The sequence below is a fragment of the Naegleria lovaniensis genome (genome assembly GCF_003324165.1).
Source record: "Naegleria lovaniensis strain ATCC 30569 chromosome Unknown tig033, whole genome shotgun sequence".
Classification (NCBI taxonomy): domain Eukaryota; phylum Heterolobosea; class Eutetramitea; order Acrasida; family Naegleriidae; genus Naegleria; species Naegleria lovaniensis.
In genome coordinates, this window is record NW_025407854.1 from 113,835 (window position 1) to 139,138 (window position 25,304).

Consider the following 25,304-nt stretch of genomic DNA (forward strand, 5'->3'; position numbering starts at 1 on the left):
CTACACAACTTGTTGTTGTTCAAATTCTGAAACCATTTGTTGACATTTGGTACAAAGATTTTGAAACTGTTCTTCTGTCCATTCAGAACCTTCATTATTATTCACAGAATGAATACTTTCCACAAGTCCTTCAGGAGTAGAATTGAAAAATGTTTGAGGAATGCCATACGTTTCAGTGAGGAATTGAGTCAAGTGAGTGTCTACTTTGGAAAAGTTCAATAAAAATTCAGCACACTGGGCAGGTTGAATTTTGTTCACAATGAATACTAAAATGTAAGCCAGGTTCAGTTCAGACCCAAGTTGATCCATCAAAGACTCAAATAATGGAGTTGATATTTGTGTTGGTGTCGTTGTGGTTGAGGCTGTAAGTGTTGCAGCAGTGGATGGGTCTTGTGTAGTTGTTGTTGTTGTTGAGGTGGAGGAAATTAACATGGATGTTAGATCTAAAAGTATTTGCAAGACAGATCTCAAAATATTTCTGTACTGATTGCCAACATTTAACAAGATGGTGGAGAAGTCAGAAAAATTATTCAAAAATTGACAAAAAGTATGGGAATACTTTTTCACGAAGGAACTCAAGAAACAGAGCAAGTTGATGACAAATAGATCTTGCTTCTCCTCTGATTGAGTAATATAAATAATCTCTCTACAGAATAGCTCTAATAAAAGTAAAAGTTGTTGCTCAACATTTGAAGGAATTTGACTTGTAGTGTTCTCTAAAGATTTGTCAGAGTATAGTGATTGATTTTGTATAAAGTTGAATGCTGTTCTCCAAATAGTTTTTCTTTCATCTGTGTTATTCACTTTTGTCTCTTCAAATTTGGCACATAAAGTAGAAAGTCTTTCAATAATTAATTCCAAAAATTGTTGATTGGTGATCGTTGTAAAGTTATAGGAAGGAGTTTCGTTATACTTGTTCAAATATACTGGACCAATCTTGTAACCATATTCACTCTCGAGTATAAACGTGTTAGTAAATGATTGTACATCAAATGAATAATCCTCCAATCGTTTCGTAACAAAAAAGTGATTGAACACTTGTTTCAAATGTTCATCCAAATATGTAGAAAGTAATTCTCTTGATTTTGCATTCCAAATAACCTCTGGATTGACATGATCCTCATCAAAATAGGTGATGAATCCTTCCACATCTCCTTGCTGAAGGAATGTATGAGAGAGTGGGAATAATGCTTGTTTCAATAGTGGATGGATCGATTCAATGGATAATTTCACAAAGAGGGAGATCAACTGAGTTGCCTTCTTTCGTACGGCCATTTTGTCAAATTTTCCTCCCACAACAGAGCCGTATAGAACTGTTGCAAATAAGCCATTGTTCACACAGAAAGTAGATCGTTCGTTCGCATCCAGTTGAGTCTTGAAGAAATGAGCCATACTATCCATAATATTCAATAATAGAACCTCTTGTCTTGGTAGAGTTTGTTTGGCATAGAGTGCATACACAAGATATTTGTGTAAACATCCCAACAGCAATTTGTAGAAATCTCTTGTTTTTTGTGAGCCAATCTTGGTATAAAATTTCGTATAGAATTTCGATATTCTCGAAAGAATTTGATATATTTGGTCGAGAGCATCCAAAATGTAAGCTTCTTGTTCGGAGAGAGTGTCAAGATATCCAACCAACAAGTGATACAAATGAACCACAATTTGCTGATAAGACTCGTTGAGGAATATTAATTGTTGTTCTTGTGTTTCTGCTGTTGGATCTGTTGAATCTTCACTACAAATAACGAGATGCAAAAGTCGAATTTGGATGGAAAGAGGTCTCAAGCGATCCTTCATGACAGATTTTTGTTTGTACTCTTCCACCAAAAGTGCATGTAAACTAGAAACTAAACTTTGCACAAAGGTCGTGGAGTTCACAATGGTTTCATTCATGTGCTCGAAAAATTCACTAAGACTGCTTATATTGCTATCTTTGAATGCTCTGTAAAGACGTTCTGTGTAAATATCAATCGGTGGGTTCAATAACGGCAAAATACCTTCAAGTTTCAAAGTATTGGGTGAAAAGCTTTGAATCCATTGATTCACCATCTCATTGTCATTGTTGTTGCATGCTTGAATGAGAGATTGCAAATCTCCTCGAATTTCCTTATTCCATACCAATAAGTAATCGGAATGATCAGTTCGAATAAATTGATAAAAATCATCAAAGGTTTGAACGCCTGGAAATAGTAAAATCAAATTGGATGGCGACCTTCTATTGTTGTTGCTGTTGATTTGTAACAAGCAAGTAACAATGTTCTTTCCTAAAATTTTCTCCAAACTTCTTTCAAATACTGAACTCAGTTGTGAGGAAAGCAAATGATGTATAATTTCAATACATGCCAAACAAATCGTTTTCATGAATGAAATAGAGTCGCTATTAGATTCACTCATGGCATTTTCAGGCAGCTGATAAAGCAATCCAAGATGTACCAATTGTAACATCAGTTTAAATCTGTTTTGAATTAATCTTGAGTTGTCCTTAAGTAATTCTGAAGGAGAGTTCGATACTGGAGGCGCATTTGCTGTTTCCAAATCAATTTGTTGATGTTTGGCATATTTCCTAATGCAATGTATGGTTCTCAAGGATATTTCTGGATACTTGTGCATGTATGGAGGTTCTAGCAATGGAACAAAATCGTCAAAGAAACTTGTTGGAACTAATTTACGCTCTTCATCCTCTAACGCGACAGGCATCAACACGTCAGCAATGGCGTCAAGTACTCTTAGACAATTGATCATTAATTGCTCATTGTTTCTACAAGCAGGTTCCTTTAGGATATTCACTGACACGAAATTTAATCCTCCTGATGTGATAAAGAGCAATTTGTTTCTGTGTGAAATCTCAGGTTCTGGCTCCAATTGGCTAGCTAATAAATGTACGACAATATTTAAGGCATGAATGATTTCTGAAATGTCTTGGGTCTCACTCAACATTGAGGTGTACTTTCTAAATAAACTGGAATAGCCCTGATATTTTAAGAAATGAATGGAGGAGGATTGACTTGGTGTAAATTTACCCAATGAGAATTGATAATAGAGCTTTGTTTGAGCCTGAACGATTAAATTTGCATTATTTCTGTTTTGTTCTTGTTCCAGGGCCTCAATTAATTTGGAGAGAAATATTTCTGGATCCACAATTTCATGGATAGGTGTATCGGTTTCCACGTCATTGCTAGGCACACTGTTCACAAATCCCTCAACAAAAATGTCATGTACGGATAATTTTTCTTCAAGGTCAACATATTTCAACACAGTTGGTTCTTCATAGCCGTAAAGATAGCTTGTTGATGGAGAAGTAGAAAATATCAATTTTGGTAGCCTTAAAGGATCCATCTGTTGTGTTTCTATAATTTGAGAGCTCAAGCCCAATCTCTTCTCGTCAAACGTTTTGAATCGATTTTTCAAAGTTTCGCACAACAGTGCTCTATGACTAGAATTCCAAAAGAGGAATGGAGAGTTATGATCTTTCTTTGAAACAGCAGAAATAAATGTATCAACATCCTTGTCCTTGTCACTGTTTAACAGTTTAAGCAATTGGCTTGGTAGGAAATATCTGAGATACGAATAATATTCAGTACAGGCTTCTGAAACTGGTATCATGTGAAAACTCTTCAAGAACTTGGCGATGGTTGCAAGACATTTGGTACTGTGCTCTTCCATGGTAGTAATTATTGTGAGCATGATTTCAAAAATTCCTGTTTTGTGTAAATTTTGTCTCAACGATGACGAGTTGTAGAGAGGAGATTCAACGAGTGTGTGAATCAGAAAAACGGTTTGCCATATCAACTCTAGTTTTTCTGGTCTATTCGAACGTATGTTCAAATTCATGACGAGGACATTGACATAATGTGGGTTATTGACAATATCAACCATTCTTCTTGGTCTATGATTTAACAATTCTCCTAAAATATAGAGGAGAGATAAAATTCGTCGTACAGCTTCGACATCTGCATACGTAGTGCTTGATGTTTGTACATGATATGCCACTAGTTGTTCTCTTGCCATATGTAACATTAAATTGTGTAAAGTATCTTCCTTATCAAGGTCTTCCATATACGAGTGTATCTTTTTCTTATTGGAAAGAATGGAAGAAATTAATAATGTCGTATTATAAAAGTATTCATCTTTAAAGTGCTTCACAGAGAGTAAGAGCGACAAGTAATTCATTCGGTGCATGGTAGCATTTTTGCTGTTCAAAATTGTTAGTTCATTGTCTGTCTTATCAGATGGTGTGAGAGGAATATGTTGTCCCAATCGAATAATTTCATTCAGTTTGAAGAGACAACCTAAAATTCTGTTCTTCATTTCCACGTCCTCCTTATCAATATTTGAAAGTAAGAACATTTTCTCGTAGAGACCCTCAAAAGTGTCAAAAGTGAGCAAATTTTCTACAGTGTCTTCGGGATGAGAAGAAACATATTCAATAGCTCTCTCAATATAAATGCCATTCACTTCAATTTCATTAGAAATTGTCTTGTATCTAATTTTGAGATCTTTGGACATATTGAGTGCTGATGTCCATTGCAAATCATTAGAGATGGAAGCAAGTCGATCTTCGGTGAGTAGAATTTCACTGTCGAGTACTTTTAACAGCTCATCTCTCATCTGTTGATTCCATATCAGATCGTAGGATGATGAATCGCGTAACAAAATATTTGCTTCATGCGTACTCGCATCTTGTTGCTTTTGTTGGTTAACAAGTTGTTTCACTAGCTGCGACGGTAAAAGATTGTGGACCAAAATTTCGCATGGATTAATGTATGTCTTTCCACAATCAACATTGCAACACACTCGCAAAAATTCCATACTAATCAGAGTTTGCTTTGCAGAGTGATCTGATGCTTGTTGTGGAGATAACAGTAAGCCTCTCAGTTGGTGTAATAACGCACCAAATATTATAATACACTCTAAAATATTTTGTCTTCCTATCACAGACGACTCGTTGAGAAGAATAAATAATAAATGAATGGCATTCATCCTAATAAGGAAGAACAAATCAACTTCGTGTTCTTCTTGATGAATTGGAGTTAAAGGATAAACTTGACATAATAACAGAATGGTTTGACAAAATTTCTTTCTATCGTTAAGAGTTGTATCTTTCTGAAGCCCAAAAGTGGAACAAAAGTACTTTGAGACTTGTGAATTTTCTTGATCTAAAATTGTTTTCAAAATGTCCAAGGTGATCAAAATGACATGACAAGAGTGAGTCTTCAAAGCGAGCTTTTTGGATTTCTTTGGTTTCTCTCCATGTAGATAGAATTCCAAAATTGTGTAAAACAGCTCAAATCTTACGAAATAATTTTGAAAATTAATTTACAACATAAGAGTTTTTGATAAAACTCACCCTCTGGATTTCAATGAAAAATGTTGTTGAATTTCTAAAATAGATCCTAAAAAATCTTGTTTTTTTCGTTCGCTGATTTTATCCTCTTCGGGATTGCTACCAGTGCTGGGTGAAAGAAACATGGCTCTGCTTCCTCCACCACTGATCAACTCTTTCAAAAACTTGAGCACTGTTTCTAGAATTTTACTATTCGCAATAAAGTAAAACGCAGGCTCAATATAGTAATTATACACTAATTCCTTCTCTTGGGGCTTGTCTTTTTCGCTTTGTAATAAATTCAGTGCAAGTGATTGATAGAGAAATGGATTTGATAACATGTATGAGGCTAATTCATAGATACAAATAATAATTTTTTCAATCTCCAAAACAAGCATGGATTGTTGAACCGTAAGCTGATGATGATGATGTTCTGACTCCGATGAGTTGATCACTCCATTATACACATTATTAATTAAATAGGACAAAATAAATCCTAAATGCTTGAGAACAAGAGCATCTATTTTTGTTTGAATAAAATGTTTAAATTGAGCATGATCATATAATGGTAGAATCATATCCCGAATTACTTCCACTTGTTGCTCCCATGATGGACATGTTTGTTGTAGTGTTTCAGAATTAAAATGTAACACCTTCCGGAGTGCTTGTTCAAACTCTGGTGGTAGGTTGGAATACGCTTGACCCATTTTTTTTGGATTTTCTTTCAAAACGTTCCGGCTTTGTTAACATTTATAGTCTTTTAAGATCTTGTGGCACAATTTTTTAAGTATTCTTCGTGACAAAATAAAAGTTAAAAATGGTAAACTGTAATTACAGTTTAGCTAAAAACCTCTTGTGTACTCGATAAAGAATCATTCATCTGATGCTTTATGAAATTAATCACAATTGTTGAGCTCATTTATGCCAATTCAAAAACTTTCCCTAGACATCACGCTATTGTGATGGAGAAGGCAATTTACTTTTATGTGGAGGTTCGTTCATCATTTGAGAGATCGAGGGCAGTAAAATATCATCATTCTTTCGTCTTTTCACGTTTGAAGATGTTGCATTGAAATCTTCTTCTCCACTTCTCGATGATAACGAAATAGGAGTAAATTCAGCACTCGGGCAAGCATTCAATGTGCGTTCACTTTGACTGGACCTTAATTGAGAATTTCCAAATGTGTTATTCCTTTCTGTATTGGTAACAGTATCAGCATTTCGAATCAATGCTGTTTCTTGATAAAAGGAATCACTATATCCTCGTTTTCGTTGCTGCAATTGATCCAACCCAGAAGCGCTGTGTTCAAAACTAGAGCGAGATGAAGAAGATGCAAGATGGTGTCTAGTTGAGGACGTCAAAATATCAGAAAGTGGAGATTGAGACTTAGGTTGTTGTTGAGAAAAGTAAGCTGATGAAGTCGAAGTTAATGAAGGAGCATGCGATTGTTGGTTCCAAGATGACGAAGATGGTAAAGAATGCTGAAAGGTTGAGGATTGACCATAAAAAGGAACTGCCGTATTTCCATGATTATTATTTTGAGGAAATGATGACGAAGGAGGCGGAACAATGGAATTATTATTTACATTGACTTGATAATTGTGACGCAACGTGGAAGCAGAATGACTTGTGGCATTATTGTTGACGAAAGAAGGTTTTTCCAAATTTTGGACGTTGGCATACTTTTCTTTCAAATGTTTTAACGCTGATACTTTGCTACTTTGATGAGATGTTGAAGGAGCTGTTCCGTAAGAAAATGGATTTGGAAAAGATGCATGCTGCATATTACTGCTGGATGCTGGATCGAATCTGTGGAGATTGGAAGGAGCTAAATTCTGTTGAGAATGCAACTTTGGTTTCTGAGAAGTTGAAGTGTGGAATGAAGATGCATCATGATATGCTAGATTGGAGTGAAATGAAGATGGATTCACATCAAGATCCGATGATTGAGTTGGGACCAATGACATGTTGGTGGATGAAGATGGTGGTGTTGATGATGATGTGACCACATGACGCATGTGATGATGCTGTTGATTGACACTCTTACGCTCATCATTTTGATAAGATGGGTTAATTGTGACCAGATTTGATGAGGTAGTCACAACATGCATTGAATATGCCTCGGAAATACTCGGTGGTGATCTTCTAGATATCCTATTGTGGGAAATATGACCTGGGTGAGTTACTACTTGCTGCTCTCCTTCTGGTTGTTGTATTGATGTTCCAAAAGAGCTATTGTCATGTTGCAACATGCTCCATGAAGGCGATCTTGTATAATGCCGACATTGTTGCATGTATATTTCTTCCTCTTTTATCGGCGAACCACTTGGTGGTGGTGTTGTTGATGATGATGAGGATGATGTCGTGGTAGTTTGTGTTGTGAATGTGGCCACTGAAGGCTGAGTTGCTGAAGAGAAGAGTTCGCTGTATCGATTCATCACAGTCTCCAAAAGATTGGCATGTTTGATCACACATTCTTTCAACGGAATGCCTTCTCGTTGCATTTGTGAGAGAGAATGCACAAATGCTTCTTCACCATTGGGAGCAAATTTGAGGAATTTATCTTTGAGGATTTTGTTGATAACTCCCCGTCGAGGATGATTCTTGTCATAGAGTTCTTTCAATAGAAAAAAGTACTAGATTCAACATTCGTTGAAAAGAATTGATGTACCAATAGTGTGTTATTGGAGAGTTTAGATGCATCGTGATGGACATTTGTACATGCATGACCGCATCACGTGTGCACAATGAATGGTATAAATGACTTGGCAACGCATGGATTCATAAAAGCATACTCAATGAACTTACCCTTTGATCCATCATTTCGTTTTGAGGATAGCTCTTTCGTGTTTTGCACGTTTCAGCATTACACTATACATGTTTGTGTCGTTTTGTGGTGATGATGGCATGTGTGTTGAATGCAACACAACGTAGATAGTGTGAGTTATTATTATCCATCATGTGTACAATTTTGAGTTGTTGAGAAATGTCCACCCCGAGATGAGAACATCACCGGATATTTTAGTATGAACAGCATATTTGATGGAGATAGATCCATTCACACGCAAACGCCAACCACACACCACATGGCAACAAGAATCATTTATCGATAATTATGTCAATGAACAAAGTACAAACCTTTAAATGCGTCAAATAATGATAGGGACATGTAGTGGGCATGGTTAAATTCCATCATCACCCAAAACCGGTGGATGATCTTGTTGGCTCTCTTGGCGACTGCCACTGAGTGAGTGAATGGCGTTGTTGTCGTTTGGCAAGAGAGGGAAGTTTCGATATTTCTTTAAAGTTAGTTTTGACCAAGTTGGTCCTTGTTGTGGGATGCTAATTGTGCTTGTTGTTTGGATCCAAACCACACGCACACACCACGGGAACTGGTTGTTACGGATGGGTGAAAAATTGAACGGCTGGAATCAATAATGTATTCCTTCGTACTCAAAAGGAGAAGGCGCAACAAAGTCAAAGATTGCGTTGGGTAAAACTACTTGTTGAGGAACCTCGATTATGATGGGAATCAATTTCGAACCAATGAGTGGATTCAAGGAGTTTGGAATGAAAGAGTGTAGTTTGACAAGACGACGACACGCGTGTAATTATGATGTCAATCGATTGGCGTCGCAATGGTGCACCTGATAGCAATAACGACGGTTCCAATGAAGTGGCGCGTTGATGTTTTTTTCAAAAGTATTTTAGATATTCAAGCTCCCATTCAAGGTCTCTCTTGGACCATGAGTTGTGTGTGATGACGAATGACAGATCCTGCCATGATTACGTGTGGACTGCCGTTGCGGGAGTGCTTTTGACGCCATATTCCCTTAATGTAATTACAAAGATGGTATTGCCAACTTCCATCTTAGGGCCTGAGACTCTTTGAATAAAAATAAAATAATACGCGTTCATGTAAGCAATAATATTATTGCTTACATGAACGCGTATTCTACCCAGAGATAATGACGAGCTTGTCAAAAGAAAACACAATTGGAGATAGAGAGATGTCTGCATCTGCGCGGGTATTGTCACAGATGTGATCGGTGTTTAGGTTGCGCCGAGATTTCTTCCTGTCGTGCTTGAGGTGTGAGTAAGGGTCTCTCCCATGTGGTTTTGAAATCAAAAATCAAAGGGTGGTAATGAGGATAAATGTATTTCTCTCCAACATGCTTCATTACACCCAAGAAAAAGGAAGGAAAACTTCCCATGTTCAAAGTATTGTAGGTCAAGTAGAAAGCCCTATGTCGCTTGAAAGCCCCATTTCTGGTGTGTTATTGATCTAATTTCGTGATTGAATACGAAAAGCGTGTTACGACTTGTGTATTTTGATTTGAGATGGTTTTGCCAAGATGGAGTTTCTTTGCGATTGGCCATTCTTCCGTATTACTGTTTACCATTCCGAGCACTAATGCTAGCCACGAGAGAGCAGGCGCGAGGTTTGCACTTGTGGAATAGCTGTGAAGGACGGTAAAAGAGAAATATCCTTGTACGTTCGAGTGGTTTTCATCAATTCTGTCAATTTGGAGTAATAGTCTAACAATGTTATTCAGTAATCAACATAGTTTCAATACAAATAATAAGTTTCTACCAGTTTTCATTAAAAAGTCAATTTTGCTTCATCTACTTTTTCACAAAATCTATAACTTGTTGAGCTAAAGCCGTTGAAGTCAGTACTGAATAGTGATTGTAATTATTGAGAGGCACAACCTTACTCTTATTGGAATAGCCTTCAATTAGATCTTGCATAAAATCTGTTTGAGAGAGTTCATTATTCTTATCAAAGAACAGTTGAATGCCCTTTCGTCCAATTCTGGTTTCAGTGGCTGCATCATGATTCACGTCTACAACCAGAACATCAATAGCAGAAGTATTAATGGGCTCAGCCACCGCTACAGTATTGCTTAAATTTTCATTGTTAGAAGGAACATCTTCTTGTTGTACTGGTACCACATGTTCGCTATCTGATAGGGATTCGGCTATTTTTCTTGCTCCATTCAACTGCACGCATGATCTTTTAAATAAAGTCGTTTCATTTCTAATGGTTTTCCACAAATTATCATTTCTCAAATGATAATGCATTCTCTTCGCCATTTCCTCTCTTGAGAGTAAATGTGTATCATCGTAATCTGTGTGAGGAACTCTTCCAGAATATTTGACTGTCCATTCAGGATTGGGTATCTCTGGAGAAATGGATTCAACAAATGGATCTATAAGCTCTCTCTCAAGTGAATAATTTGGAACCAATTTGAAAAACCATTCCATAAATCCATGATAAGCGAATAGCCTATTGTACAGACCTCGTGCCTTCCAATCAACCAAGTAATCCAAATAAAATGTAGGGTATTGGATAAATCTTTCATGAAGAGGAGATATCAGTATACTTTTAGAGATGTTCACTTTTCCATTGTATTCTGTTTGTAGTGAGCTTGCAAACTTGTAGAGGTACATTCGAGCTAACATGCCACCAAATCCATGCCCTACAAGGGTGATAGACACTTTTTCATCGCTCTGAATAATATTGTTCTTGAGTACATTCTCTACTAAATTGTGTAGCTCAATGCTCATGTTATGTAAATGTCGAGGTCCCTTAACAATATCGCTATACCCGTATCCATATCGATCATACCTCAATGTGTATGTTGTTGATGATTCCAATTCCTTGCTATGCAATAAATGGTATTCCAAATCTTGAAAAACCTCTCTAGTTTCAGCAATATCGGGAATGAATATGACCAATTTTTTTTCGTTAGGCTTTTCTGTGTTCTGTATTTTTGATTCCGAAGATGATGATACATGGTTTGTAGATTTTGACAAGTCTTTTTTGCTTGTTACATCTTCATTCGAGTGCAAGGTGTAGAATAATTTCAATTCCTTGCTAGAGTCATTAATTTCAGGTGGTGCATCCATGTACAGGCCACTCTTTGGCTTTGGAGCATTACGAACAGGGTCCCAATGTTCATGTCGGATGGTGTGAGAAAGGGTAAAGAAGTTAATGCCAACAAAAGAAAGAGCAGTTGTATAAACAAGAGTTTTTGCAAGGAATTTGCCTGAAAAGAGTCGTTTCATTGGTATTGATGATGGAATGAGCCTTGTGCTCTCAACAAAATTGATTATTTTTTTTCGATTTATTTCTTTTTTAATTCTTCGTCTATGGGATAAGTTGTTCATCATTTCAAGGAATGATTCAATTATTGAACACAGTAATTTCAATATTCATACCATTTCAATTCATATTAAATTATTATGAAAATGAATTCCGATAAAAAGTCAAATGCAGAGTTCAATCCAACCACCAATGAAGAACAACTTACTCTTCGATGTTGTGGCCGTCATGACTAAATTATTTAATCTCTCTAAATGTTGTAAATCCGATGCTTGATCAGTCTTATATTTAAGAACAAAAGTATCATTGGTAGTTTTCAAATTCATTCTTCCTTTCTTATTACTAAATTTCATAACATATCGGGTATCGTTTGGAAATTGTTTGAATAGCGATTCAGTTTTTTCAATAAACTCTGCCATCGATTGGCAAGTGTATGAATTTGGATGTTTTGATGATGTTGTGGATGCACTCATTTTTATGATTTGCTTTTCATGTATGAAGAATAAACTTATTGGATGAGAGGTGTGGTTCGGTCCTTCTCAATTACGTGGCAATTTTAAAGAGTATCTTTCAATTCTTCCAAGAGTCAGTTCTGGTTCAACACTGTTTTTTCATCTTCAATAATTGTTTAACTTGAGTAAAAGATTCAATGAACAAAAAATACCTCTCCTCGACCAACCTTGGATCCATCTTCCAACTACATTCATCATCAAACCACACACACTGGAATGGGATACCGAAAATTATTCTTGAAAGAATATGTGGAAACCAAAGATTCCGATCAAACCCTCGTACGAGATTATAAAAGGCTTGTCTTGATGCTGGTTCGGCAATTCAATGCTGAAAATATTTCCAATTTATCGACAGTAGCAGCACCTGGTGATATTCAAAATGTTTCAGGATCGGATCCAGTTTATCATATTGAAATTAATGAGTATAATCCTAATACAACATCTACACCTGAAACTCCAGCAGTCTTTACAAGTACTTCAAAATTACATAGTGTTCGCTTTTCTTCGGAAGATGTCATTCAAGATCATACCAATCTTTTGAATTATGAAAATAATTGTTTCAAGTATCTCAACAAGAGTAGTGAAGAAGAGGATCAAACGGAAACTCAAAATGCTGTTTTTAATCTAGTTCCTCCATCTCTCACTTTGGACTCTCTTGACAAGTTGTATTTTGTACTGAATAATCAAACACTAGTAACCAATAGAAATTTCAAAGAATTAGTTTGTGAGAAATTGAAAAGATATATCAAGTCTAGCAAGGTTGTTGTTCATGGTGAGATTTTGAAAAGTGGCGATTTTATTATTCGAATTGGAGTTATTACTCAGAACGTAAAAAGAAGAGGAATTTTAATCGATATTGAATTTGCTCCATGTGGATATTGTTACATTTCAGAGACGGTCATCAAAGAATTTATGTCAACATTTATTGATATGGATGGAACTTCTACAACTACCATTTCACAAAATGTCAAATTTAAGCTATCAGAACTTTATACTCAAAACTTTGACTATGCAGATTTTAATCTAAGTGCAACGTATTATTCTCTGACTCATCATGCAGTTCAACTGGTGAGATTACTGGCTGATTGTGGAATTTTGAAATTAACAGCAGAAATACAAGCAACTCAATAATTTTTAATCCAACTTGATGCACTTAATTCATTCGTGGACCACACTTCAGATATCTTTTTGCACAAAACACTTCTCAAGGTTATTGTTATTATTAGGAAAATCAATGATGAATGATAACACTTCAAAATTTAGCGTGATTTATTCCGTCGTTTCGTTTGTTGTTCCAGTCGTTGTTGGAGGTGTAAGATCATAAAGGAGATTATCAGCGATTGCTTTCTTGGGCGAGAATGACGATGAAGAGCCTTGTGGCTGTTGTTGTTGTTGTTGTTGACCATTTAACACAAAGAAATACAGAGGAACTGGCTGTGCAGAGGATCGAATGAAATCTGAACTCGATGCATGAGCTCCACATCTTGCTTTTCTGTTGTTGACCTTACTAGGAGAACTGGGTGGTTGATTGGAATCGAAAACTTCCACTTCGGTTTTTTCGGATTGTTTTTCAAATGGATTCATTGATGAGTCATGTAATTGTACTACTGAGCTATCACCAGAATGATTGGATTCTGTTCTGTGAAATAGTCCCGAGGAGCTATCGGTTCGATGATTTGCTGGAACTGTCTGTGTATGTTGATTCGTATTATTCACTGAGTCTTCTTTCTTTTCATTATTGGTGTCATGAGAGGTTTCTTTAGGCTCTGATGTCATTGTCGTATCACCTTCGATCATACTCGAATTATTGGGTTGTACATGATTCGAGCGACCCTTACACATGGTCAGTAATTCCTTAATCGCTGAAAATATTCCACGAGAAGAATTTCTTTCATTGCCACTATTTCGTTTCACAGAGGCTGGAGCACTTTTAATTTTTCTTCTCTTTTCTTTACTGGCAGGAGATCTAGGTATATGGGAAGGATGAGTGATAGTACCATCCGTGTTGTTGTTGTTGTTGTTATTCGTTGTTTTTTCATTCATTCTTGCACTAATATCATTGGACAAGGTGGTATTGAGAATGGAGGTGTGATGATACGAGGAGGAGGAGGAGCAATTCGTCGTCATGACATTGTTTTGAGATTTATGTTTCTGATTGGAAAGTTTTAAAGGGGAAAGATTAGAATTGAGTATAGTGTTAGTAGTACTAGTAGGGGAAGTTGGATGAGCAGTTGAATTCGAGTGGTGTTGAGTTTTTTTAGGTGAAAAGGTCGTTGTTGAGGTCACAGGTTGTTGAGGTACCCATGAAAAGTTATCATCACTTTCATCTAAGAGTATTCGAGGGGGTGGTTTTAAAGATGATGGTGGTGATGATTGTCGAGTGCACTGAGACGATGAAGCTGCTATACTATTCATAGGGATGCCATCATTTCGATGCATTTCTTCTTCCGAGTTGGATTCGGAAGTTCTTGTTTCAATACTTGCAAATGCTTTCTTGGGTTGAATGGGTGTGGATGAAATATTGTTGCCACAACAACACTTGGATGGAGAAGGATCCATGATTGGATTGTGTTTCATGATGATGATGATATGATACAGGAAAGAGGTCCTAGTTCGTGCACTAGGTCGAGTCGTAGTGAGTTTAGACTGTTCTGCAACTACTTGTTGTTGTTGTATGAAGAGTGTGTGTGTATCGCTCACTCGCTCACTCGCTGTCTCTCTCTCTTGAAATGTTGTTGTATGAAGATTCAGAAAAATGTGTCAAAAGCTCTCTGTTGAGTGGCACAATTGAGAATGATCTATGACCAGACACAATGATGTTCCTTGAGAGAGAGAGAATAAGGTATTTTTTTTGGTGGTTACTGTTGGCAAGGGCACCCACTGAGTGTTTGACCACCATTGACAAGTGACGACGGCATATCTTGCACAACGTTCTGAATCTTGATAGGGTCTGTAACCGTAGAGAAATGGCGGTTCTTTGATCTTCAGTATCATCTCTTTTGGAAAGTATTATTTTGTGCTTTGAGAGAGTTCAAAAAGATTGACAATGGTTCAAAAACAACCATTGTCAATATTCATAAAAGTATATATACTTTGAGAATCACCACCTTTCATCTATCAGTCAGTACTAGTAGAGCCAAGTTCTCCTTTTATATTCAAAGTCGCCAGCTTCAGATCATCATCGTATGATCATGTCTATTAATTTGGACTCATCCACAGCGAGCAATAGACGCTCTTTCATTCGTTTCTCAGCTTCATATTTAACATGACCACATGAAAAGAGAATGGCAGAGCAGTATTGACCTGCAGAAAGTAAACTCAATGGTTGAGGATTCGAAATGTTTAAAGGTCTACAATTAGAAATTCCATAATTTGTTTCATCTTCATCTGAGAATCCACACTGATATAATAACATCAAGTCAGTGGAAAAAGACAACAACATTCAAGATGAAAGGTATGAAATCAACATATATACAACATTCAAGATAAAAGGTATGAAATCAATATATCAATAACTCGAGTTCTGAAATAACGACCTACCTGACAGCAATCATTGGTTCCAGATGCAAAAATTTGTTTGTGATTCACAACAAAAAGTGCATGATAGTATCCACAAGTGATTTGAGTAATATTATCTAATTTAAATTCATAAAAAGATCCAAATGTTTTGATGGTATCTGATGGAGAAGATGGCAATTTTCCACATCCATAGACTCTTCCATGGCGTGTGAGAAAGATTGAAAAATCATATCCTAGAGCAATGTCAATAATTTCATGTCTGAAGGTACAATATTCATTCTCAGTGATGGAAAAAACATTAGAATTGTGTCCTAGGCCGAGTTGATAGCTCTCATTCCAACCACATACATATAGCTTGGGATCTGTTCGTTTGTTTACAAGAAACATGACATGACTATAACCTGTATATATTCCATCAATCACACTTGAATTAAAAAATGTAATCTTTTTAGGGCCTTGTCGATCTGATTTGACTCCACTGCATAATTCTCCTCTATAGTTCCAACCAAATGATATCAAGTTTTCCAAATTCGTTTTACAAATGGTTCCTTGTCCCAATGCAAAAATACTAGTGACATGTTCATGATCATCCAGTAAATGAGCCAATGGCACTTGATAACATTTGATATTGTACAATCGTTTGAAAGTATTGGTAATAACAGCCTCTTCATTGTCCATCATTTGATCATTACTAATTCCAATTCTACCATTTGAAGTATTACCAAAACCATACAATTCATGTTGTTTGGTGAGAAATAAGCAATGAGAAAATCCAACAGCAACATCAATGACGTTATTCCTCAATAGACAAATGTCGTGACTGGGAACATCAATGCTAGCCTTGTTGCTGTGTTCGGTCGATGATGATGACTTGGTGGTATTGACTTTATAGTCATGAAGAGTTAGGAGTAAATTATTGGAATGAGTGAGAATGGCCATTCGGTTACCTCCTTGCCGAATCGTTTTAATTCCTTCTTGAATATAGGGCAAGGCTTTTGTGTTGGATTTGAAATCAAGCAAGGTTGGAAGACATTTACTGGATCGGTTAGATAAAGCTAATTGTTCAACGTCATTTCTTCCAAATACAATGATTTGATCCTCCATATGATGATGATGATGTTATATTGCTCAGAATAAATCTGATCCGAAATGATGTGTTTTTGAAAATAATTTTGATGATGATCTTATTGTCGGGTGTTGGCAACAAGAATATTGTTGTTAGTTTGTTGGAGAGAGTTATTTTTTGTTGTTCTGAACTTCAAGTTCGCGTTTACTTTGGGTTGACTTGTTTTATCAATTGACCTTAGACATCAATGTTGTGGACACATAGGCGCACTGGATTTTGCTCTCGTGATTTTGGATTGTTGTCTGTTAACAAATTCTAAAACAATTAATACTCATGTCGTGCAGTTTTAAAGGTGGTTAGGTTTTTCATCATTTCTGGGAATGTTGAATGGTTGTGGGATGACAATGTCGGTGGACTTGAAACATATTGACCTCTAAGCTTTGAGATGGAATACTGAGAAAGGTCTACATGACGGTGATGAGGTGAATGTGAAATAGGTAAGGATAACGTTTTTACACGAGGTGTTTGGAATTCGGACAAGTTCATTGGTGATCGTCCTTCATCCTTAACATTAGAAGTGATCTGTAGCTGTGATTGATCATGCTCAATCGATTCCATTGAAGGTATGTGTGGTGGTGAAGGTTGATAGCCACGAGTCTCACTTTTGGGTTGTGGAGAATAACTGTTGAGAAATGCATCTACAATATCTTCTTCTTCTGTGGAAGACACTATAACAATATTGGAGTTTTCTTGTTGATCTTGAAATGGGTTCATCAATGACACAGAAATCACTTCTTGTTCGACTTTTGCTGATGATTTGGATTGCACGTTCACGACTTCTTTCTCAGTGTTTAATGGTGTATCGTCATGAATTGTTTCATGTCTAATTTCCATATCACTGATTGGAGGTGAGTTGTTCTTCATGTCTGGACAGTTGTGTTGCTCCACCATGTTGGAACATTGTGTATCGACTAATAGCGTTGTTGCACCACCCGATGAGACTTGTTTCAACACCTCGCATGAAGACTCACTCAATAAATTCTCTCTCAAATCGAGAATGGATATTCCACTATTATGTTTCAATAATTTGATCAAACTCTCCATAGATTGATCGGAAATCTTATTTCTTTTTAGATTGAGGCTATAGATGGTGGAGTGATGATGCATCAGTGAAGAAACAAGTTTCATTACAATTTCATCTCCTAAATCATTTCCTTCTATATCTAAATGCAATATATTCGATGATTTAAGGTTGAGATCAAATGATGGATCATAGATGGAGGTGTTTTTACAAGATATCGATTGAAGTTGTTTGCATAATTGTACAAGTTGGCTCAATAATATATGACATCTCTGTTACATAATATGAATGTCGTAGTTTTCAATCCATGATGAAATAAAACCTACCTTAAGGTTATTGTTTGAAACATCGATGGTTGTAATTGAATTATTTAAAATCATACCATAACACAATGCCTTAACACCTAAAAAATCAAAATTATTGTCATTTAGAGAGAGTATTCTCAGGGTTGAATTATGAGAAATCCATTTGCTCAGGGCCACGAGTCCTAAATTTCCAATCAAGTTGTGTGATAAAAGTAATTCTTCTAAATTGCAATTCATAACCTCATGAATCAATAGCTTCTCGCTTAAATATTTCAAAGAAGTACATCCGAGCTCGTTACGAGAGAGGTTTAATTTTCGCACCAATCTACATTCTTTTAAGCATGAAAGAACGTTAACATTATCGTCTGATATTCCGCAATTGCTTAAATTCAAGTAATTAATATTTTGGTAATTATGAATAAATGATGAAAAATCTTCCAGATGATGAATGAATTGAGAATATCGGTTTTCATCCCGATAAGCATCTTGATCATCAAACTCGGTACCATCATCTTTTCCTAGCTCTAGAGTAAAATAAATATTGGAGTGTTTCTTTGCCATTGGTGCAAAGATTACCATTTCTTCAAATCCCAAAATTTCATCCCGAAGTAAATCTGTTGAATTATTTCCATCAGTAGAACCATTGTTAGAAGGGATAGAATTTTGAGAAATATTTTGCAAGCTAATGGATACTCTTGGAACATTTTCGGGTGATGAAAGATGTAAAATTGAATGCAACGTGGTGGGTGGAGAAAGTAAAGAAATGGAATAGATATTATTTTCGTCCGAACCATCCTCTTGAAAGTTGTACAACGATGAAATTTGAGGTACCCTTGTATGGCATGCAAGGGCGGACTGGTCTTCCTTCATTTTTTCAAAATTGTTCATCTCAGTAAATTTCTGTCACTTTACACAAGCTCAATAGACTTTCTCAAACCAATCCAACATTCCAATGAAAATTCCATAAATGTACATATGGTAAATAGCATCATGTCAATGGAGAAACGTCATTCCAATAGGAGGACTTTCACGAATTGGCGCCAAAAGAAGAACTTGTAAGTGTTTGGCGGTAAAATTCATTTTCTTATCAAAACAATAAAAAAATGTTGTATGGACAACACAACAATGCAACTGCTGGTGTAGAACTACTTGTGGATAACGTTGCTGATGAGGAACGAAGAATCATGAATAGCCTAGAGCAAGAGGAATACGATGAAAATTCTTACCAATCGGACAATGAATACGAAGATGTTCTGAATACAACTCAAGACTCTGCATCCTCGTCGGCGTATTTAAATCAGTCTAATTCGGACGTTGAGACTAGGGAACGAGAACGAGAAGAAGACTCTCAGGAAATGCTGGGTCTATTCTTGAATTTCTTGAGGGATAACGAACTCAATGAAACAGCCGAGAAGTTAATGCAAGAATTAAAGTCAAGCACAAGCAGTAAGTTGAACGAATGTTCTGTTGATGACAGAACGATCATTTGAAATTGTTCTCAATGATTGATCATGTATCAAAGGACGATCATCTAAAGCAAATACTCCTCAAACAGCTTCAAGACCATCCATGAAAGGATACTCTGCGGAAAAAGTTACAGAGCCAGAATTTGAACAAGTTGCTGAAGTGGTTAACGACGTAGTCCAAAGCGTTGTTTCCGATTTTTATAACAGTCATCAGGCAGACACTAAGCATTACAATCATAGAATAACACCAACCAACAGCGCAAAGAGAGTATTAACGAGTCACTCTCATCATTCGAAACAGTCCATAGAGGACGAAGAGGAAGAAGAATTCGAACGGCCTGATAGCTCTTCTTTCATGAAAGAATTACAGGATTTTGCACACATGTATGATACTGCAGATGGAGATATTGCACCTCTTAACACAGACGACCTCTATGAAACATTCGAACAACACATTGAACAAGAGTTAAAATCGTTAGAGCTTCCACCCAATGAATCTCGAACTTTGGAAGTATCTCAACCCACAAAACCAGATAAGGACGCCAAAGACGATGACTATGCAAGCGACAGTGATGAAGAGGGATATAGTAGATGCTCCGATTTTACAGAGGAAGATTTCAAGTCGTGGGGACCCACATATATTGAAGAAGAAGAAGCTCCAGAAATTGAAGACAGAAGAACCAAATGGAGGCCGCCTGTGGAATACGAAACCATCTATTTGCCTGTAATAAGAGAAACATTCAAAACAGGTTTTGAAGAAACCAATGAATTCAAAATTGAAGTGGACTCGATCATTGCAGAACGATATCAAGTGATTGAATATTTAGGAAGTGCAACATTTAGCAGAGCCATTCAATGCTTGGATTTACGAACCAATCAGAATGTTTGTATCAAAATTATTAAGAATGATAAGGACTTCTTTGATCAAAGCTTGGATGAAATTAAGCTATTACGATTCTTGAACAGCATGGGTGATCCTGATGCCATGAACGTGATCAAGTTGAATGACTTCTTTTACTACAAGGAACACTTGTTCATTGTATGTGAATTGCTACGAGACAATTTGTATGAATTTTATGTCTATAATAGAGAGAGTGGAGATGAATTGTATTTTAACTTACCAAGGCTTCAAAGAATTACAAGGCAATGTAAGTATGAGTATAAGGAAATTCAAACTTGATTCATGTTGTTGTACATAGTATTGACAGCTTTGCAATTCGTTCATTCACTGAATTTAATTCATTGCGATCTAAAACCTGAGAATATTCTCATCAAATCGTATAGCAAGTGCCAAGTGAAAATCATTGATTTTGGTTCATCATGCTTTAAATGGGATAATTTACCTCTTTATGCCCAATCTAGAACGTACAGAGCTCCAGAGGTGGTCATTGGGAGCGATTATGATGAAAAGATTGACATGTGGTCATTGGGTTGCATTTTAGCTGAATTATTCACTGGAAAGGTTCTCTTTTACAATCATTCGATCCAAACCATGCTTGCTAAAATTCTAGCCTTGTGTGGTCCTTTCAAACTTCATCAACTCCAAAGAGGAAGATTTGTTAAGGACTTTTTCAGGAAGGTCAAAGTGGATGGAAAAACAGAATATGTCTTGTTCAGATACATTGATAGAGACACTGGAAAGACAATACCACCATCTGGTGTTGGCAATGTGTCACCTAATGACAATGTATTTGAGGAATTACTGATACCAGAATACAAACAAAACTTGAAGGAACGGTTAGATAACTGCCAAGATGATGAGTTTGTTGATTTTATAAGGCAGTGCTTACAAATTGATCCCATTGATAGACTGGATGTTCAGACTGCATTCAATCATCCTTGGATGAATAAGAAGTATGAAGAGCAAGTGTAGTAGTATTGTACTTGCTAGTGTGTCATTGATATCTTGTCAATGGTGGTTCCATTCTCATAGGAAACATAAACATAACCATTACTGTACTTGGCACATTCTATTTTGTTTCCAGTGTTGACATTCCACACTATTGGTAGTAGTGATTGTGAAATCTTTTTGGATGCTGGCTTCAATGGTCCTTTCGATTCATATTTCCAAATATTAATGATTCCATCCAAACTTGCAGACATGAAATGATCGGAATAGAGTTGGTCATTCATAAATTGAATATTATTCACGATATAGGAATGAGCATTATTGAAAGCAACGAACTTGGAATGTTGTGCACTCAAATCAAACATGACAATGGAACCATTTCCAAGACCAACTGAATTATTGTGAAATGATTCAACAACATGATTAAGTTCAGTTGTGAACAACAATTGATTAAAAAAAATTGATACTTACTGACACTCCTAGAATCTCTCTTATTGATGTCCAAACTGTGAATATAGGGTGGATTGATGACTTGTTGAGATGTCTTGAAAGATGGAACCCATTGAGTTGAATCACCCTTAAATAACACATTGTTAGATTTCCAATTTTGATGAATATATTTTTGATCTAAACCACCACTAATGACTAATAACAAGTAATGGATGGTATGAATGGTGTATATGTGAATGAATTTATAAATTCATAAAATTATTGTCAAATTAAATCGTAAAAAATGTGATCATTCCAATGTATGATGAAATTCACAATAAATTCATGAATAAAATTATATAATAGTAACTATTCTTATAATATGATCGATCTCACAACACATACCTTCACAACTCGTGTTTGGTCTCAATTTCACATTCATACAAATGTTCTCATGAACATTTTTCAACACTTTTTTAATTTTCAATTCACTTCCATTCAATTGATTAGAAAATATATAAATATTTCCATCATCATCACATGTACATGCATTCTCACCAACCATATCCAATGAATTTAATTCATTTTCTTGATCATCAAAACATTTTAAAATAAATAATTCTTGAGAGATGTTTCTTAAATCATAAATGTGAATACAATTTCCAATGATGGCATAAATAAATCCATGTTGTAACAATGAAGGAGTATATAATTTCACATGAGAAATATCCAATCCAGAATTATTGTTTGGTCTTATTTGTGAAATGTTTTGTTTGTGATGTAAATCATAGAGTTGAATGGAATGATCGTAACTGGAAGTACAAAGAATTTGTTGTGCATCGTGATGATTGGAAAGGTCAAAGGAAAGTATGGCATCGGAATGACCTACATCCACCGTGATGGAATTAGTCTTGTTGTTGTGTTGGATGGATGGAATTTGCGGCATTTCTAAAGAATAATATTTTTTTCAAAATTTAATTCAGGCGAGGCAATTCTTGATTCGAATTCAATTTCGAGCAAGCCTAACAACGATGTACACCCAGCAGCTCGGTTCAAAACAAGATCACTCTACCAGTTCGTTCCACTGCAGTCATTTTAAAAATTAACATCATGATTTCGATATGCCCATCATGTACAACCATCCATAAACACGACACGAAACAACAACCATCTATTCCTCTAAATTACACCATGGCCACAGCTTGTTACATTCATCTTTCATTACATATCATTACAACAACATGTCAGAGTTTTGGAAATCTAGGCTTGTTCAACACTAATGATAGTTCTATCATCATCATTACAATTCGAAACCGTTCTCTTGATTCACTCATGCATCATCATGTACCACAATATCAGCTCGATCCAAATAATCATCATTATACATCATCCAACAACTTGAATTCCATACCAATTACTCTCTCGGCCAATCCTTTACTTCAGCCAACGTGGTCCATTTGGTACCCAAGACTCTCACTTCAAGATGGAAACACTCGAAACGGTGGCGAAATTCTTGAAGAAAGGGTTTTGGGCAACCAAAATAGACCTCGCAGAAGGATATTTTCATATCCCCATCCATCCAAGTTCAAGAAGGTTGTTAGGGTTCATTTGGAAAGGACAAATATTCCAATATACAGTCCTTCCATTCGGTCTCAATCAAGCACCATGGATCTTCACAAAGGTGATGAAACAAGTTGCCAAAAAGATTAATCTTGGAGTGAATGGTGGTGAAAGGAGTAGTAATAAATAAATTTGAGTTTTATATTTGAATGGATTCAAATTTCTTAATCGCTTCTTCATCAAGTTCAGTATGATTTTCAAGAGATCGATGATGTAAAGCTTGAACTTGTGCAAGTTTCTCTCGTTGTTTTGCTTCTCTCTTTTCTCTTTTTGTTAATTTTTTAGATTTGTGAGAGGATTCCTTTTGGGAATCATGATTCTTTGTGTTTCGAGAATGTTGATGCGAAGAGAGTGTTGTTTCACTCTTGCTACTGCTACTACCACTACTACCACTATTACCACTACTACTACCACCATGAGTTGAATGATTGTCATGACCCTCCACTCCACTCAATGATAATAACATATCAATCACTGTTTCTGCATTGTATTGATTGGATGTAATTAAATCTCTCACCAATTCAATGTCATGTCCACTATCATATCCAATGGTAGACATGACAAGATCAAAACATGAATCTAATAAATGATCATTGTCAGTACCACTGGTGGAATGAGAAGAGTACAATGATTGAAAGGGACCATGACTCGTTTGTGAAGAAGAGGAAGAACCAATCGAATGAGAACTTGATGCAGCAATATGAGAAGAAGAGGAACCAATCGAGCGAGTATTCTTACTCTCTTGTAGAATTGAATTGGTGTTAATTGTTTCATCATTATCATACCAATGGTCACTGTTACTTGAATAATATTTCATTTGACACAGAAAATCAATAACAGAGTCCATATCTTGATTGAAATCTTGTAACGTATTTCTAATCAATGTTAAATCAGTACATCCAGTAGATTGAACAATAATTTCTTCCTTCTTTGAAATTTGTGAATTTTGAGATCCACTATTTTTAGCAGCAGTTTGATACAATTGTTTGACACTTTCACTCATGTAATGCACTGAATTATAATGTTCACCTAAATGATAACTCAATTGAATTAATTTGCTATTTGGATCATTGTAATTGACAATATCAAAGGATGGTTTAGCTAATTGGTGAACTCTAATGTTGACATTGAAAGCGACTGAAATAGCTTGAAGAGTTAAATTATCACCCCATTCTGTGTCCTACATGTAGGTTAATGGAGTATTTAAACAGTGTTTAAATATATTTCAATATGGTATTTTCAATATTGCATTTTAAATATATTCCAACCATATATGTAATGTTATGAATGTTGAGATGTGTTGGTCCATACATTTGTTTCATATTATAGTATTTCGAAATATTCCAATGTATTTCAATGATTTTTACTGCTTTCTAACAACTTACCTTTTTCATATTTTTACAATAATCTTCAAAACTTTCATCACAAACAAAAGGAGCAAACATGTCAGGATTATTCATCATGTATTCAACACATCCTATTCTAATTTTCTGATATTGATTTTGATCTCCATATAATTGATCGCTCACTGATCGAAATTGACAATTTCCATCACCTGTTACTTTTTTTAAATATAATCCATAAGGTTCTAATTGTTGATTCATTTGTTGAAAATCTTCATCTTGTAATTTGTTGGAATGGTTGCCACGCGATTTCTTTTTTCGAGACTTTTTGTCCCATTGGTTTTCATTGTCGTCATGATGAGATAGTGTTTCTAATCTCTTCTTTTCTTGAATGGAATATTCATAATTATCATCATTGGAAGGATGACCACCTCGGGAGGATGATGAAGCCTTTTTGTTGTTTTTTGAAGATGAGGAAGCCTTTGCTTTGTTTTTCCCCATTTTTTTTGTTGTTAAAGGACCAGTTGGAATCACAACAGTTTTGAGCACACAGCGACACGAAAAGGTGGTTCTTGAAATTGAACATTCACCATCATGATTGATCGCAAAGAGATGATTTGCATGTGGTTCATTGCAATGTTTGAACTCTGTGTTCATTCCTTCCAACGAATATTCTTT

General features: G+C 35.9%; 11 protein-coding genes across 11 annotated transcripts; 2 read left to right on the plus strand and 9 right to left on the minus strand.

The window, feature by feature from the left end:
* On the minus strand, positions 1-6,033 carry C9374_008122 (uncharacterized protein; the record flags this gene model as incomplete). The annotated part of the gene is made up of 2 exons (XM_044698164.1): positions 1-5,293; positions 5,351-6,033. 2 exons carry the CDS (start codon positions 6,031-6,033, stop codon positions 1-3), a joined length of 5,976 nt encoding a protein of 1,991 aa, XP_044545745.1.
* Positions 6,034-6,280: 247 nt separating this feature from the next.
* On the minus strand, positions 6,281-8,507 carry C9374_008123 (uncharacterized protein; the record flags this gene model as incomplete). The annotated part of the gene is made up of 3 exons (XM_044698165.1): positions 6,281-7,963; positions 8,136-8,198; positions 8,466-8,507. 3 exons carry the CDS (start codon positions 8,505-8,507, stop codon positions 6,281-6,283), a joined length of 1,788 nt encoding a protein of 595 aa, XP_044545746.1.
* Positions 8,508-9,953: 1,446 nt separating this feature from the next.
* Positions 9,954-11,399, minus strand: C9374_008124 (uncharacterized protein; the record flags this gene model as incomplete). The annotated part of the gene is made up of 1 exon (XM_044698166.1): positions 9,954-11,399. One exon carries the CDS (start codon positions 11,397-11,399, stop codon positions 9,954-9,956), a length of 1,446 nt encoding a protein of 481 aa, XP_044545747.1.
* Positions 11,400-11,458: 59 nt separating this feature from the next.
* C9374_008125 (uncharacterized protein) lies at positions 11,459-11,909 on the minus strand (the record flags this gene model as incomplete). Its single annotated transcript, XM_044698167.1, has 2 exons — positions 11,459-11,481; positions 11,645-11,909. The coding sequence occupies 2 exons, from the start codon at positions 11,907-11,909 to the stop codon at positions 11,459-11,461; spliced, it is 288 nt and encodes a 95-aa protein (XP_044545748.1).
* A 255-nt stretch (positions 11,910-12,164) lies between these two features.
* Positions 12,165-13,079, plus strand: C9374_008126 (uncharacterized protein; the record flags this gene model as incomplete). The annotated part of the gene is made up of 1 exon (XM_044698168.1): positions 12,165-13,079. The coding sequence occupies one exon, from the start codon at positions 12,165-12,167 to the stop codon at positions 13,077-13,079; it is 915 nt and encodes a 304-aa protein (XP_044545749.1).
* A 138-nt stretch (positions 13,080-13,217) lies between these two features.
* Positions 13,218-14,525, minus strand: C9374_008127 (uncharacterized protein; the record flags this gene model as incomplete). Its single annotated transcript, XM_044698169.1, has 1 exon — positions 13,218-14,525. One exon carries the CDS (start codon positions 14,523-14,525, stop codon positions 13,218-13,220), a length of 1,308 nt encoding a protein of 435 aa, XP_044545750.1.
* Positions 14,526-15,126: 601 nt separating this feature from the next.
* On the minus strand, positions 15,127-16,571 carry C9374_008128 (uncharacterized protein; the record flags this gene model as incomplete). The annotated part of the gene is made up of 2 exons (XM_044698170.1): positions 15,127-15,348; positions 15,489-16,571. The coding sequence occupies 2 exons, from the start codon at positions 16,569-16,571 to the stop codon at positions 15,127-15,129; spliced, it is 1,305 nt and encodes a 434-aa protein (XP_044545751.1).
* Positions 16,572-16,857: 286 nt separating this feature from the next.
* On the minus strand, positions 16,858-18,789 carry C9374_008129 (uncharacterized protein; the record flags this gene model as incomplete). Its single annotated transcript, XM_044698171.1, has 2 exons — positions 16,858-17,886; positions 17,941-18,789. 2 exons carry the CDS (start codon positions 18,787-18,789, stop codon positions 16,858-16,860), a joined length of 1,878 nt encoding a protein of 625 aa, XP_044545752.1.
* Positions 18,790-19,022: 233 nt separating this feature from the next.
* Positions 19,023-21,258, plus strand: C9374_008130 (uncharacterized protein; the record flags this gene model as incomplete). The annotated part of the gene is made up of 3 exons (XM_044698173.1): positions 19,023-19,365; positions 19,442-20,533; positions 20,585-21,258. The coding sequence occupies 3 exons, from the start codon at positions 19,023-19,025 to the stop codon at positions 21,256-21,258; spliced, it is 2,109 nt and encodes a 702-aa protein (XP_044545753.1).
* Positions 21,259-21,272: 14 nt separating this feature from the next.
* C9374_008131 (uncharacterized protein) lies at positions 21,273-22,609 on the minus strand (the record flags this gene model as incomplete). The annotated part of the gene is made up of 3 exons (XM_044698174.1): positions 21,273-21,625; positions 21,706-21,879; positions 22,069-22,609. 3 exons carry the CDS (start codon positions 22,607-22,609, stop codon positions 21,273-21,275), a joined length of 1,068 nt encoding a protein of 355 aa, XP_044545754.1.
* Positions 22,610-23,422: 813 nt separating this feature from the next.
* Positions 23,423-25,127, minus strand: C9374_008132 (uncharacterized protein; the record flags this gene model as incomplete). The annotated part of the gene is made up of 2 exons (XM_044698175.1): positions 23,423-24,463; positions 24,669-25,127. 2 exons carry the CDS (start codon positions 25,125-25,127, stop codon positions 23,423-23,425), a joined length of 1,500 nt encoding a protein of 499 aa, XP_044545755.1.
* Between the last annotated feature and the right edge of the window lie 177 nt (positions 25,128-25,304).